We start from the raw sequence: 14642 nt of genomic DNA on the forward strand, positions 1-14642 counted from the left end.
ATTCTCGCTTATGGATTATGACCTTGTGTCACTACCCATAAGATCAAACTAATATGAGTCGGTTTGAGTTATCAAACTCAATTTTGGGATTTTCCGATCCAAAACGGACACGTTATTAAAAACGAAGGGTCAACCTGGAAATACCTAAAATAGAGAGTCTATTTAACAAATTACATGGATCAGACTCGCATACGACATGAATCAAGCTGCCATGATAGAGCTAGTCTTTTATGTGCTAAATACGTCAGTCTAGACAAACTTCAAATACTCCACCATATATGTTTGTAACTCACAAAACTATCTCTTAAGAAGATAGGTGTATTTCTAAGAGATAAAGTGGGAGTAGATCTGTAGATCATCACAAACATGACTTATAGTTAATGTATTACTTTTTGAAAGTAATGGAACTATAATCTATTGGGATAGAGTGGGAGTAAAGCACACGTGTCTTTTTTTTTGTTGCTAAAATGTAAGATATATTATAAAGAATAATAATTACAAAATAGGATACTTAAATCATGCTCATAGAAAGCACAATTTAGTTCCTCCCATCAAGTATCAAAAAACTCTAATCAAAACAGGAGCTAGATAACAAGATATAGTACACTACAAAGCAGCTCTCATCTTAAGAATAAGATATCAATGGACCGTACTAATTCTCCTTAGCCAATTAGTATCAGGTCCGTGGACTGGGTTCCTAGTCAAATGCAGGCACCTATCACTCATCGTCCTCCTGATATCAGTAACAATGTATTCTGGTCTATGGATTTTGTATTCCAATCTGCACGCATTCCTTTGTTTCCAGATACCATAAACACAAGCACTCACCACAACTTTCATCAATCTCTTCCTAAATCTGGAATGTCTGTATTTAAGGACCCATTGCAGGGTGTCTGTTCTAACCATGTTCAAGCCAAGCCACTCACTTATCCCTCCCATCACCTTCCTGCTATAAGCACAATCAAAAAACAAATGATGCACAGTTTCTTCCTCTTGTTCACAGATGCAACACAGAGATGAGTCACTCACCCCAATTCTCTTCAGCTTATATCTAGTATTTAGAGCATTCATATACACTAACCAGGCAATAACCATATGCTTAGGTACTGCCCAATGATTCCAGACCAAGTGGGACCACTCCACCTTAGGTTTAACAGTCCTTATCAGGTTATATCCATCTCTAATCTTATATTCACTAGGATTCACAGTCCAGTTTCCCTGATGAAAGCCATGTTTCAGTTCCTCCTTTGCTTGACAAATTCTCCTCCAGCTCCAGCTTGAGTCTGCAGTGGGTCTGTATGTTACTTTTCGAAAGTAAAGGTATAATGACCTTGTCCTAAATCGAATTTGTTGCATACAAGCCATAGCATTACAATCCAAAAATTGTCACTCAAGAGTAAATTTACCTTAAGGTGATGGTCTCCTTAAAGTGAATAGAGCTTTAGAGTATCTAAGTGCATAGATTGACATGAAGATGTTTAATCAAGATAAATCATGTTAGGAATTGCCACATTTCATTTTGATGAAGGATGGCAAATGATATTAAAAATTCGCTTTTCTAAAATGAGAATTTAGAGAAGGATGTGTACGGAACACAAAACCTTAGATAAAGATCTAAGAATCCTAACATATTATGCAAAGCTTACTTAAGCAAACATCAAAGGATTATACTTTTCGTTCATGTGATAATTGAGAATGGTTTCATTCACATGATTGAAGAATCATGTTTATAGATGAAGTTAAGTGGGAGCCAGAATTACTGTAGAGGGATTATACTTACCAAGCTTTTATTGCATTTTAACTAGTGTAAAAGGTTACTGTAGATTATAAGATATGAAATAGTAATAGTGTATTGACTATTCATATGTGATAATCGCATTTATCGTTAAAGTTTCTTTAAACTCATCCATCACTTTGTTAAATCCAAATGGGTTGTTGAGACAAATTGAACCTCATTGAAGTGAACTGGATTGACATAGTATTCGCCCCTAGTTACTTAAAGGAGGTGACGTCTCAAAGTGACTAGAGTATGATGCGATTGATGGCAAGTTCAAGTGACATAGAGTCATATGGGATGATTAGTAGATCACATAGACGAACTATATAAGACACTCTGTCGGGCAGTGACCGCTTATAGAGTTCTGGTAATTCATAAAGCCTGGTCGTGGCAAGAGCTACTATAGTATTCTTATGAGTCAATTTTTTTGACTAGAGACTCTTCGCCCAAGTTGGCACAAATTTCTGAATGGCTTTAATTTATGCTCTACGACTGTCGTAACTGAGGTCAAATGAGTATATTTTGGGTTATGATGAACTATGGCTAAGCAAAGCGAATAGTGCGATAGGAATTGTCCACCCCCTTGTCAGGGTTATTTGAAATCTCAAGGCCACTCGAGGAGTAGTGAACTGAAAATGCGTGGCCATGCTCGGAAGGTATCTATGGTAGATAATTTCGGTCAGACAGTTACTCTCCAGATCGAGGAAACCACTCAAGATATGATCAAATGCAAGTACGACCTGCGAGACACCTTGCATTGAGTAGGATATTGTAATAGGACAAGAGAATTGGTGACGCACACTTGTCTCGGACAAGTGGGAGATTGTTGGAGTATATGTCCACAACAATAGTGCGATGGAGCTGATTGGGAATTATAACATGGATATTATATACCATGAAGGGAAGGCTAATGTGGTTGCAGATGCCTTGAGCAAGAAGAGTGTGCATTCTCTATGCACAGCTATGTCTTTGATGAGGTTGAGAGATGAGGTGGAGAAGTTGGGGATACATATGATACAGAAAGGGGATGCTATAGAAGATTTGACAGTGGAGCCAGATCTTTATGATGATATTCATAGGAAACAGGCTTTGGATCCTAAGATTTAGGAGTGGAGAGCTGGAGTAGAGAAAAGGACGGTGTCTAGATTCTCTATTCGTATAGATGGTAGTGTGAGATTTGATGGAAGGTGGTGTGTTCCTAGTGATGAGGAGTTGAAAAAGATAATCATGACAGAGGCTCATTGCACACCATATTCGGTACATCCAGGCGGTGACAAACTATATAAAGATTTGAAGAAGACTTTCTGGTGGCCTGGGATGAAGAAGGAAACAGCTGAGTTCGTGGTTCGTTGTTTGACATGTCAAAGAGTGAAAGGGGAGCAGCGACGACCACAAGGTAAGATTCAGTCTCTTGAGGTACCTGAGTGAAAGTGGGAGTCCATTTCTATGGATTTCATCGTGGGTTTACCGAGGAGACAACAGGGTAATAACATGATATGGGTTATAGTGGATCGTCTGACCAAGTCAGCTCACTTTGTGCCAATGAAAGATAATTCGACCAAGGCACAGTTAGCTTTGGCTTATAGGAAGCATGTGGTTCGTTTGCATGGGGTGCCTAAGGATATAGTGTCCGATAGAGATGCGAGGTTCATATTACGGTTTTGGAAAGAGTTGCAGGAGATGATGAGGACTACCTTAAAGATGAGTATTGCATTTCATCCTGCGACAAATAGCCAGACAGAGAGGATCATCAAGACTTTAGAGGATATTCTACGAGCTTGTGTTATGGATTTTGGTGGTAGCTGGGAACAGAGGTTGGACCTAATTGAGTTTTCTTATAACAACAGCTATCACACCAGTATAGACATGGCATCGTTTGAGGCTTTATATGGGAGGAGATGTAGGAGTCTGATTTGTTGGGATGATAGAGCTGAGGCAGTGGTTTTAGGGCCAGACAGGTTAAGCTGATCAGACAAAAGATGAAAGCAGCCCAGGATCGACAGAAGAGTTATGCAGATTTACATCGTCGTGACATAGAGTTTCAGGTTGGGGACAAGGTTCTTTTGAAAGTGTCTCCTATGCGTGGGGTCATGATATTTGGGAAGAAAGGGAAGCTGAGCCAGAGGTTTATAGGACCATATGAGATTTTGGATCGTGTGGGTGAGGTTGCTTACCGGTTAGCTCTACCAGCTGCTTCAGATAGAGTGCATAATGTGTTTCATGTGTCACAGCTGAGGAAGTATGTGAGTGATCCTTCACATGTGTTAGATGTAGAGAACATCGAGTTGGATGAGTCCTTGTCTTATCTTGAGCTGCCGAAACAGATTCTTCATTGCAAGGTTAAGAAAACTAGACATGGGGAACCGGTCTTGCTTAAGGTTCTTTGGTCTATCCATGAGGTTGAGGAGGCTACTTGGGAGGCGGAAGATGCTATGAGAGAACGGTATCCATCTCTGTTTGATCAGGTATGTGTGGTTACGGGGACGTAACCATGTTTCATTTAGGGGTTGGAGATGGTCGCATAGAGTTTTTGCATGTTTTATGTTGGTTTAGTTCAGCTAGTAATTGTCTTGAGTCGGGTTGAGTGTTGTTTTGGGAGGTGTGTTTTGAGTTTTGTGTTGAGTTTTGGTTATGTTGTTGTGTCGGAGTGATGTTAGTGTGTTTCGTTTTTGTTTGTGGGTTGAACTTCGGGGACGAAGTTCTTTTTAAGGAGGGAAGACTGTAATATTACGGTTTTATGTGTCTTTGGGTACTCTATCGAGTGGGGCTTACTCTGTCGAGTAAGTAGCTTTTTACGAAAAACAGTAGTCTGCCTGGTGGGTACTCGATCGAATAAGTTGGGGACTCGATCGAGTAAGGGTCACTCGATCAAGTAAGTCACTTACTCGATCGAGTAACTATGTTTTGCGGGTAATGTTGACGGATTTTGTTAATAATGCGGGATTAGTATATAAAGCTTTCGTCACTTTTCCTTAAACACTTTTTATACTCTAAAACCTTTCTAAGCGAAGATTAAAAGTTACGTTGTTCGCTCTCGCCGCATTATTAGCAAATCCCAAATATGGGAGTGTCGGATCATCTCGTTCTTTACGCCGTTGTGATCGTTGTGTCGAGGGTAAGCTTTTTATATAATTTTTATAATGTTTCGTTAAAATTTGTTAAACCCTAGTTGGGTAATGTTGGGGGGTTTTGGGTGATTTGTATGATTGTAGTAGTAATGGTATATATACGTGTTATAGGAGAAGGTTTTGTTGAGGAAAGATTCTGATTAGCTGCTTGACCATCTGTGGTGTTTGCATTCCAGGTAGGGTTTTCCTACTCAGTATTGGTTACATAAGTGTTGTTGGTAATTGTTGTTGTATATCGTATTGGCATTGGATTCTGATTTGGTGTTGGTAGTGTAATGTGATTATCGTTGTATAACCGTCTGTGATCTTCGAGGTGCGTCCCTGGCTGAGTGGAGTCACTTGCGAGAGTGGCTTCACGCCCTTGATTCGCCTTCTGTGGAAGCGGCCACAGAAGGGATGTGCACATTAATGAACATGGGTTTATCGCTCGATGGAGATGAGTGGGGCTTAGGTGGGAACGGCTGCGGTCCCCCACTGGCGGCGAGGAGTACTCGTTGCGATGGGTACTCTGGCAGGGCTACACACTTCAGTGTGTAGTCAGATATGTGGAGATAGGGTGGAATTGTGGTGATTGAGATGTTCTGTTTGAGTTGTTTATAATTTGGCTTCATTGCAGCTGTTGTTTTTGTGTAATTAGTACTGACCCCGTTTAAATGTTTTAAAAATTGTGGTGATCCATTCGAGGATGGTGAGCAGTTATTGAGCAGGTATGAGGCGATGCTGTTGGAATATGTGTCCTCAACAATAGTGCGATCACATGATTTAAATATCATTTGTAAATCTCAAATTAAGAATACGAAAGGGATGATAAATTAAATAGTCAACTTATTAACATTAATTGGTAACGATTTGCTTGTTAGAGTTTGACGTTACTGTCGTAGAACGGTGGTGGTCAGTTGATTCCTTAAGGTCACACCTAAAGGATGATGCCCTTATCAGTAAAGTTAATTAGTTGTATTTTGATACATGCTAATTAATTTCTTAAAATTGAACAATTCATTTGTTAGAGAGAATGTTTATATCTTATTGTAATTTGATTAAATAAGATTTATTTTATTAATTAAAATATTTTATTGTTAAAATTGATTATTGTTTGTGAAACAATAGAGATAAGAATGTGGTTAATTATAATTACAATATGTTGTGAATTATAATTATATGACCCATTTTATTTATGTGATCAAGTATCACTAGTCAATTTGTTGTATGTAATTTAATTAATTTATAAAAAATATTTATTTAATAAACGGTTTTTTCCCATGGTACCCTCGAATTTTGACAGATTACACATGGTACCCCTCATTTTAAGTTTCTACATATGGTACCCCTGTATTTACCTTTTTCCTTCCCAAAATACCCTTTATCAGACTTCCGTCATCACTCCGTTACTTATCTAACTAATAACCTTTTTTTTGTTATTTAATACACTAATCCCTCATACATTATACACTAAACTAACTTTAATATATAAATCCTCAAGCAACCCATTATCATCATCTCCTTCTTAACTACCACTACCTTCCCCACCCTCATTGACCACCACGCCACCACCACGTTGACGCCACCACACCGACGTCGCCAAACCAGTCCACAACCCACTGTTGTCGCCTATCTCCTCTTTCCCTCCCACCAATTCGTCATCATTAAAACCACCACTATGCGGCGAGGTTCTTCGTAGAGACAACACAAAGAATATTAGGAAGAAATCCAAAAAGAAAAGAAGCACCAACTTCAAAGAAAATAGCATAAGGCAGACAAAGTGACAAAGTTAATGTATGAACCGCAACATAAACTGGTATTACCTATATTCCTAAACGATCCGATAATACCCCGAAAACCCGTATAATTTAATCTTTATCTAACCCATATTGTTTAATTACCCCTCATCCTCCTATCACTATCCCAACTCGTACAATGGCTGCTCCCCATAATTTCCAGCCCATTTTCCAGAAAGATAGTTAAATTGGTTAGATTGTGATTTGTCTAAGAAAGTTGAGAAATTGGAATATGCCGCAAATCAAGATGAAATGTGGTTTGTTGAACTGTGTGTTTTTGTTTGGATTTTTTTTGGGGAAAAGAGATAAGGGAAATGAGGATGGGTTAGTTTGGCTGCTCTCCGGATTCTTTGCGAAGTGCAATTTGGAGTCAATTAATGAGGTATGGTGATACCTCGTACTTCGCCATTGATGAATGTTGATTGAAGATGACTGTAATTGATTTGGGGATTTAGGGTTGATAAGGGTGGAAATGGTGGTGGTTAATACGGTGACAATTCGGTGGGAGGGTTTGGTGGTGGCGTGGTGGCGCCGGCGTGGTGCTCAACGAGGGCGGGGCGGGTGGCGGCAGTTAAGAAGAAGATCATATTGGGTGGTTTGGGGTTTTAATATTAAAGTTAGTTTAGTGTGAAATGTATGAGGGATTAGTGTGTTAAATAACAAACAAAAGGTTATTATAGTCAATAAGTAACGGAGTGATGACGGAAGTTTGGTAAAGAGTATGCTGGGAAGGATAAACGTAAATACAAGGGTACCATATGTAGAAACTTAAAATAAGGGGTACCATGTGTAATCTGCCAAAGTTCAAGGGTACCATGGGAAAAAACCGTTTAATAAATATGCATTAAATTAATTAATAACGTGTGACATACTATATGTAACATATTGTGTGACAAATGACAAATTGACAAAATAAAATGGAAGTCCATTTTATTCAAATGGACCGAAATATTAGAGGAAGTGTGGGTGAGTGGGTGTTTTGTTTAATGGTTAAATAAAACACTATGATTATCTATTATGTAGGTAGTCTTACACCTATTTTACTTGTAACGAACAAACGAGTAGAATTTGTTCTCTCACTGTATTATTCATTTTTCATCTTTTCATATACAAACGAGTAGAATTTGTTCTCTCATTGTATTATTCATTTTTCATTCTTTTCACATGAAAACTTTCCTCTCACATTCATAGTTTATCTTTCTCTAAAACTTGAGAAATCTTAATCTAGAGTGTTCAAAGATACTACTAATATTAGTAGTAATTTTTAAGATAGACTACTAAATAAATATCTAGCAAATATTATTTAGTAGTGATAAGGGCTAATCTTGGGTGCAATCAAGAGGAAGATCTCTACATTGGGATTTTGTAGGATCATCCATTACATTTAAGCTCAAGAACAAATAAGGAAGGTGACCTTATTTGTGCCCATTATTTCGAGCCACTTAACAATGTAAGGGACATTGTTTTTCTTATTAATCTCTTATTTAGTTATGCATGCACTAGACCTAAAGAACACATATTAAAAAGTTAATTAGTTCACTATTAAAAGAGTCTAATAATAGATATATGAACCTAACAGATGCGCATGGGTTAGCTGGGATGAGTCACCACGTTGCTGTTTTAGAAGTCTTCCGCTGTGTCGAACACTTTTTAGTTGTTTAGTAGTTGACAGTTTTGAGGACCTTTGTATTTCTTTTAACTGTTTGGAGTTTGGTTGTATCACTTAAACTTTATTACTATTTAAGTACGTTTCGTTATTGTCTATTTGATTATCATTGCCTCGGGCAACCGAGATGGTAGCATTCTCATACCTTAAATGGTCCTGATAAGGCACTTGGAGTATGAGGGTGTTAAAAAAAACCATGTGAGAAGTATTGGGTGAGGTGAGAGAGAGAGAGAGAGAGAGAGAGAGAGAGAGAGAGAGATTAGGTTTAGAAAGAGAAATGAACCGTCGAAAATGAATTAGGTTTATGATTCCACGTTTTATAATAACACGCGATTGACGAAATACTCGGTCGAGTATGAACTTACTCGGCCGAGTACGCCCCACTCGGTCCAGTTGTATAGTCTTGGAACTGTTTTAATTAGTATATTAGTAGATAAATAGATAAAATTAGTTGATCTCTCTTCTTGTGAAATAATAAGACTGTATTTTGTAACTATTTTAAGTTGCCATAAATTATAACACTGATTGTACCATAAAAATGATCACATATATTCGTCTGAAAATTCAGGCGAAAAGCGATCGTCAAAAACAAAAATTTGCGAGGTAAGACAATTGATGAGCTTTGCCTATTCTTAACAAAGGGACCGAGACACGGATGAATCAGTTTTTGCAATAAAAAAAAATGTTAAAATTAAAATGCGTGGAAAAGTGTGAGATATGATTGAAGACATCGTAGCGAGTACGGAAGACGATAAAATGTATCCTTTCGTCAAACGCTTTGAACGTTCCCAGCCACCAGAGTGGATAGTAAGAAGATTATTAAGACTAAGGTAATAGCACAATTTAATGGAAACTTACCTTGTTTCAAGTAACTTGGTTTGCAAATCACACTGCAGTAATGGAACCTTCAGTTTTGAAACAATCAAACAAACAACTTGCAAGCCAACCAACCATTAACCATTAACATGCACCACTACTACTTAACATCTCTTTACATTCCCAATTCCTAATAAAAACTACAAAACAAATATGTCTCCTACTATTTCATGGCTTTTATTGCTTTCAATGCTATTCTTTAGCTACTTCATTCAAGCACAATCCTTATCATCATCGTCATCGTTATTGTCCCATGTGAACGTATGGCCGAAACCGAGAAAATTCGTATGGTCCCCACCAAATTCCGCTGTACTCAGCCGGGAATTCACCATCAACAGTAACAACCACCGTCACTTGGCAGCTGCCGTCGCGCGTTACCAGCATCAGATCCGAACTGACCGCCAAGTTCCGCTATTAAACCCTCCAGAGACATCGTTCCCGCCATCAACATTATTGTCGGAGCTCAAGGTCAGGGTGGCGGACTTGACCGCGGTGCTGCAGCACGGGGTGGACGAGTCATACAACCTGACAGTCCCCACAGCAGGGACCGCCATACTGGAGGCGAGGACGCCGTGGGGGGCTATGAGGGGGTTGGAGACATTTTCGCAGCTTGTTTGGTGCGAGTCGGTGCACGCACCCTGTCGCGTGGCGGTAGGGGTGGAGATATGGGATGAGCCGTTGTTTGGGCATAGGGGTTTGCTGTTGGATACTTCAAGGAATTATTATGGTGTTGAGGATATACTTAGGACTATTAAGGCTATGAGTGCTAATAAGCTTAATGTCTTTCATTGGCATATTACTGATTCTCATTCTTTTCCTTTGTTGTTGCCTTCTGACCCAGAGTTGGCCATTCGGGGATCTTATGGCCCTTTTATGCAGTATACTCCCGCGGATGTTGCTCGTGTTGTGGAGTTTGGGTTTGATCATGGTGTCAGGGTTGTTCCTGAGATTGATGCACCTGGTAATTCTTACGCGCTTGATGCTGTTTCCCGGGTTTTATGCAAATTACTGTTCTACATTTGTTCTTATCTTGATATTCGTCATAACACGAGACTCTGATCTGCTATCGGTGTGATTAATTTTCAACTTTAGTGTTCTTAAGCCTTCGTGTTATAAAATAAAATACTCGCAAGAGATAAGATTATTGGTGAGACTTAGTGGTACAAAATGTACAATATCATCTTCCGATTGAAATATAACAGGAATGTTAAAATGTTTGCAGCGCATACGGGATCTTGGGCAGGAGCACATCCAGACATAGTGACTTGTGCTAACAAGTTTTGGCGGCCAGCGGGATCAGACTGGAAAGACAGGTTTGCTTCTGAACCAGGAAGCGGACAGCTCAATCCACTCAACCCGAAGACATACCAAGTCTTTCGTAACGTACTTAAGGATGTCATCTCCCTCTTTCCTGACCCTTTCTATCACAGTGGTGGAGACGAGGTCGTTCCTAGGTGCTGGACTTCCGACCCTACCATCCAAGCATATCTATCTAAGAACAAAACCCTCTCTGACCTCCTTGAGAAATTTGTCAATACAACTCTTCCTTACATTATTTCACAGAAGAAGACCAGCATTTACTGGGAAGATGTTCTCCTAGACGCTACTATCCGGGTTCAGGACCGGTCAATTTTACCCCCGAAGCATACAATTTTACAGACATGGAACGGTGGACCCATCAACACCAAACGGATTGTATCGATGGGCTACCGTGCTATTGTTTCCTCATCTGATTACTACTACCTGGACTGTGGGCATGGCGGGTTTGTGGGAAATGACAGCCAATATGATCAACCCCCTGGCACAGATCAGGGGAATGGGGGGTCATGGTGCGGGCCTTTCAAGACGTGGCAGCTCATATACAACTATGATATCACATATGGGCTGACCGAGAAGGAGAAGAAACTGGTATTGGGAGGTGAAGTGGCGCTGTGGTCTGAGCAGGCTGATCCAACAGTCCTGGACTCCAGGTTGTGGCCCAGAGCTTCAGCATTCGCCGAAGCTATGTGGTCTGGAAACCGGGATGAGGCAGGCAAGAAAAGGTATGGCGAGGCGACTGATAGGCTAAACCAGTGGCGGTATAGGATGGTGAGTAGGGGAGTTGGAGCTGAGCCCATTCAACCACTATGGTGTGCCAGGAATCCTGGAATGTGCAACAATGTTCAAGCTTCTTAGGAAATTCTCCATAATTGGCGGGCCTTTTTTTTTTTTTTTTTTTTTTGCTTTTTAATCTAAGATCAATCTTCTCGTTGCTTGATCGTCATACAGCATCTATGCTTATAGTAATAAGATCACAGTACAGGCACGATCAGTGAAAAGATGTTTAGCATTCGTTAAAGCGTCCAATGTCATGGTTTAAGGTGGTTTGTTGTTTACATCAGCCATATCGGCCTATTAGCCCTGTGTCGCCCAGCTATCAGTCAAATTAGCCATATAGGTCAAATTAAGCCGTATGGGCCGAATATATACCGTATGGGCCAAATATGGTCTACTTTTGTTAACCTCTATCTATAGGAAAATATCAAACGCAAAAAGTTGAAATTCCAAGTACATGATAGCCATACGTCATGCAACAGCTGATATTGCCATGTCCATAGTGATAAAAGTTGAAATTCCATGGATAGGGATTGCTTTGTTTAATAGACTTTCCACCCAGAATAATTAATTATGTAAATACTGAAGTGATAGAATATAGGAGTATGTAATTATTCTAGTAATTAGTTTGTTATTTGTTACGTATATTAGTGTATATGGTTTCCTAGCTTATAACCTAAAATATCGTCTTGTAATCTTTGTAGTCTTGTATTTATACTGACTAATTATCAATGAGAAGATCAAGCATTATCTTCCTTTATGGTATCAGCTTCCTAGGGAAAGAATCCTCAATCGCTTCCGCGCGCAACCCTAGCCGTTGTCTCCTTTCACGACCAGCTTCTCTTCTTCCTTTCACATCTCAGTCCTCACGACAACATCCATGGCACCCGACACCACCAAGTCTGGTTTCCATTCGTCTCTTGTCGTGAACAACATCAAGAACCATGTCACTGTCGAACTTGGCATGGACAACGATCAATACCTGCTTTGGGTGATCCTTTTCACGAACCATGCGAAATCAAACCGCGTGCTTCACCATATTGTTGAACCGAAAGGTGGCTCGAAGGCTCCTTCTACCGAGGAAGAGAAAGAGCTCTGGGAAACTCTCGATGCTACGGTTCTCCAATGGATTTATTCCACTGTCACCAACGATCTCCTGGAAACGATTGTCGAAGCCGACTCAACTGCCATGGCAGCATGGAAACGGCTACAAGATATCTTCTAGGACAATAAAAACTCTAGGGCGGTGACCCTTGAACAAGAGTTTTCTCATATCGCCATGGCGGATTTCCCTTCCGTCTCTGTGTATTGTCAACGGCTGAAGTCTCTTGCTGATCAGTTGAAGAATGTTGGCTCTCCGGTTACGGAGACACGTTTGGTTTTACAGATGGTGTCCGGTCTTACCGATGCCTATCGCAATCTTGGTACTATTATTCGTTAGGCTGGCCCGTTACCGCCTTTCTACCGCGCTCGATCTATGTTAACCCTAGAGGAGGTCGGTTTTGCTAAGGAAGCAGCCACCACTTCCTCGACTGCCTTTTTTGTTCGGGGGGGGGGGGGGGGGGGGACATCAGGGGCTAAGTCACCTGCCACCAAGAACAACCGTGGCTCCAGTGGAAAGAAGAAGAATGGGGGCCACAAAGGCGGCAAGGGCTCTAAACAGCAAGCTGCTGCTCCTTCGCCCGTCTCTGCCTCTGTTCCTACATCATCTCCTGGTCAGACGTGGCCTCCTTCGTACGGTCAATGGGGGTGGCCACCCTCACCTTGGGGATATCCACCATGCCCTTACCCATCGAGTCCATGGTTTAGACCCGGTGTCGCTCGTCCCCAACAAGGCATTCTTGGACCGCGGCCTGCTCAAGCTCATGTCGCTACTGATGGCTCTACTTCGAGTCACACCGATATTGAAGCATCTATGCTCACTCTCGGTCTAACCCCACCGGACCCGTCTTGGTTCATGGACACGGGCGCGACTTCTCATATGACAACTAACTCAGGTACTCTCTCGTCTTTTGTTAATTCGAGCTCTCATAATAGTATTATAGTCGGAAATGGTCATTCAATCCCAGTTAATGGTTACGACAATGCTACACTACCCACACCCCATCCACCTTTAGTTCTTAAAAACGTCTTACACGCACCCAAATTAGTCAAAAACTTGATATCCGTTTGCAAATTTACCACCGATAATTCGGTCACTGTTGAATTTGACCCTTTTGGCTTGAAGGATTTACGGACAGGGACACGTCTGATGAGGTGTAATAGTCGTGTCAATCTGTATCCCATTTCCACTCCACCCACCATCGAGTCAAGTACCACTTCGGCGTTTTCTGCCATAGCCCCGTCTCTCTGGCACGATCGTTTGGGTCACCCAGGGGAACCGGTTTTTCAGTCTCTTAAGCGCAATAATTTCATTGAATGTAATTTGAATTCCAAAACTTCATTATGTCATTCTTATCCTCTTGGAAAACATGTTCGTTTGTCATTTGCTAATTCTATTACGCGTACATCTTTGCCCTTTGATATTTTGCATTGCGATCTTTGGACTTCTCCAGTTCTTAGTTCATCGGGTCATAAATATTATCTGCTTGTCTTGGATGATTTCAGTAATTTCTTGCGGACTTTTCCAATTGCTAATAAATCTAATGTTTATCCCACGTTGGTTAAATTACATGCTTATATCCAAACTCAATTTGAACGCAAAATAAAATCGCTCCAATGTGATAATGGAACGGAATTTAATTTGTAAATGGCCCCTTTCGAAAATTTTGTGAGGAACATGGTTTGGTTTTTTGCCTTTCTTGTCCGCACACATCATCCCAAAATGGTAAGGCCGAGCGCAAACTTCGATCCCTAAACAACATTATTCGCACACTTTTGCTTCATGCGTCTATCCCTGCGAAATATTGGCATCACGCGTTAGAAATGGCTACCTATTTATCGAACATTCTACCAAGTACAGTTATTGCTTTTTGTACCCCCTTTCTATTTTATTTCACAGGACTCCGACTTACTCTCATCTTCGAGTCTTTGGGTGTCTGTGCTTCCCTTTGGTTCCCTCTACCACAATCCACAAACTACAACCTCGTTCTAGTCCGTGTGTCTTTCTTGTCTATCCGCCAAATCATAGAGGGTATAAGTGTTTTGACATATCGTCTAACAAAATAATTATTAGTCGTCATGTTGTTTTCAATGAGTCTAGCTTTCCTTTTTCTAATGTTCATTGCCCCGACTCGCACACTTATAAATTCTTGGATGATGGGTTCTCTCCGTATGTTATTCAACACTTTGTCCATACACCACCCACTCCACCCTCCCCTGGCTCC

At 40.6% G+C, this 14642-nt stretch overlaps 3 protein-coding genes across 3 annotated transcripts; 2 read left to right on the forward strand and 1 right to left on the reverse strand.

The window, feature by feature from the left end:
• Window positions 1-639: 639 nt before the first annotated feature.
• Window positions 640-1365, reverse strand: LOC141588450 (uncharacterized). The gene has a single exon (XM_074409892.1). The coding sequence runs from the start codon at window positions 1363-1365 to the stop codon at window positions 640-642; it is 726 nt and encodes a 241-aa protein (XP_074265993.1).
• A 7644-nt stretch (window positions 1366-9009) lies between these two features.
• Window positions 9010-11770, forward strand: LOC141587082 (beta-hexosaminidase 2-like). The gene is made up of 2 exons (XM_074408503.1): window positions 9010-10183; window positions 10445-11770. Exons 1-2 carry the CDS (start codon window positions 9376-9378, stop codon window positions 11395-11397), a joined length of 1761 nt encoding a protein of 586 aa, XP_074264604.1. The 5' UTR covers window positions 9010-9375; the 3' UTR covers window positions 11398-11770.
• Window positions 11771-12196: 426 nt separating this feature from the next.
• LOC141588451 (uncharacterized) lies at window positions 12197-12541 on the forward strand. Its single transcript, XM_074409894.1, has one exon. It carries the CDS (start codon window positions 12197-12199, stop codon window positions 12539-12541), a length of 345 nt encoding a protein of 114 aa, XP_074265995.1.
• Window positions 12542-14642: the final 2101 nt, after the last annotated feature.

The sequence above is a fragment of the Silene latifolia genome, chromosome 6, assembly GCF_048544455.1.
Source record: "Silene latifolia isolate original U9 population chromosome 6, ASM4854445v1, whole genome shotgun sequence".
NCBI lineage: Eukaryota > Viridiplantae > Streptophyta > Magnoliopsida > Caryophyllales > Caryophyllaceae > Silene > Silene latifolia.

What these genes read in the sequence shown, in the direction of transcription:
- LOC141588450 (XM_074409892.1), bottom strand. Translation starts at nt 1,365, where the DNA reads ATGGCTTGTATGCAACAAATTCGATTTAGGACAAGGTCATTATACCTT.
- LOC141587082 (XM_074408503.1), top strand. Translation starts at nt 9,376, where the DNA reads ATGTCTCCTACTATTTCATGGCTTTTATTGCTTTCAATGCTATTCTTT. An exon ending in TCCTGAGATTGATGCACCTG is followed by an intron (nt 10,184 to 10,444) that starts GTAATTCTTACG and finishes AAATGTTTGCAG; the next exon opens with CGCATACGGGATCTTGGGCA.
- LOC141588451 (XM_074409894.1), top strand. Translation starts at nt 12,197, where the DNA reads ATGGCACCCGACACCACCAAGTCTGGTTTCCATTCGTCTCTTGTCGTG.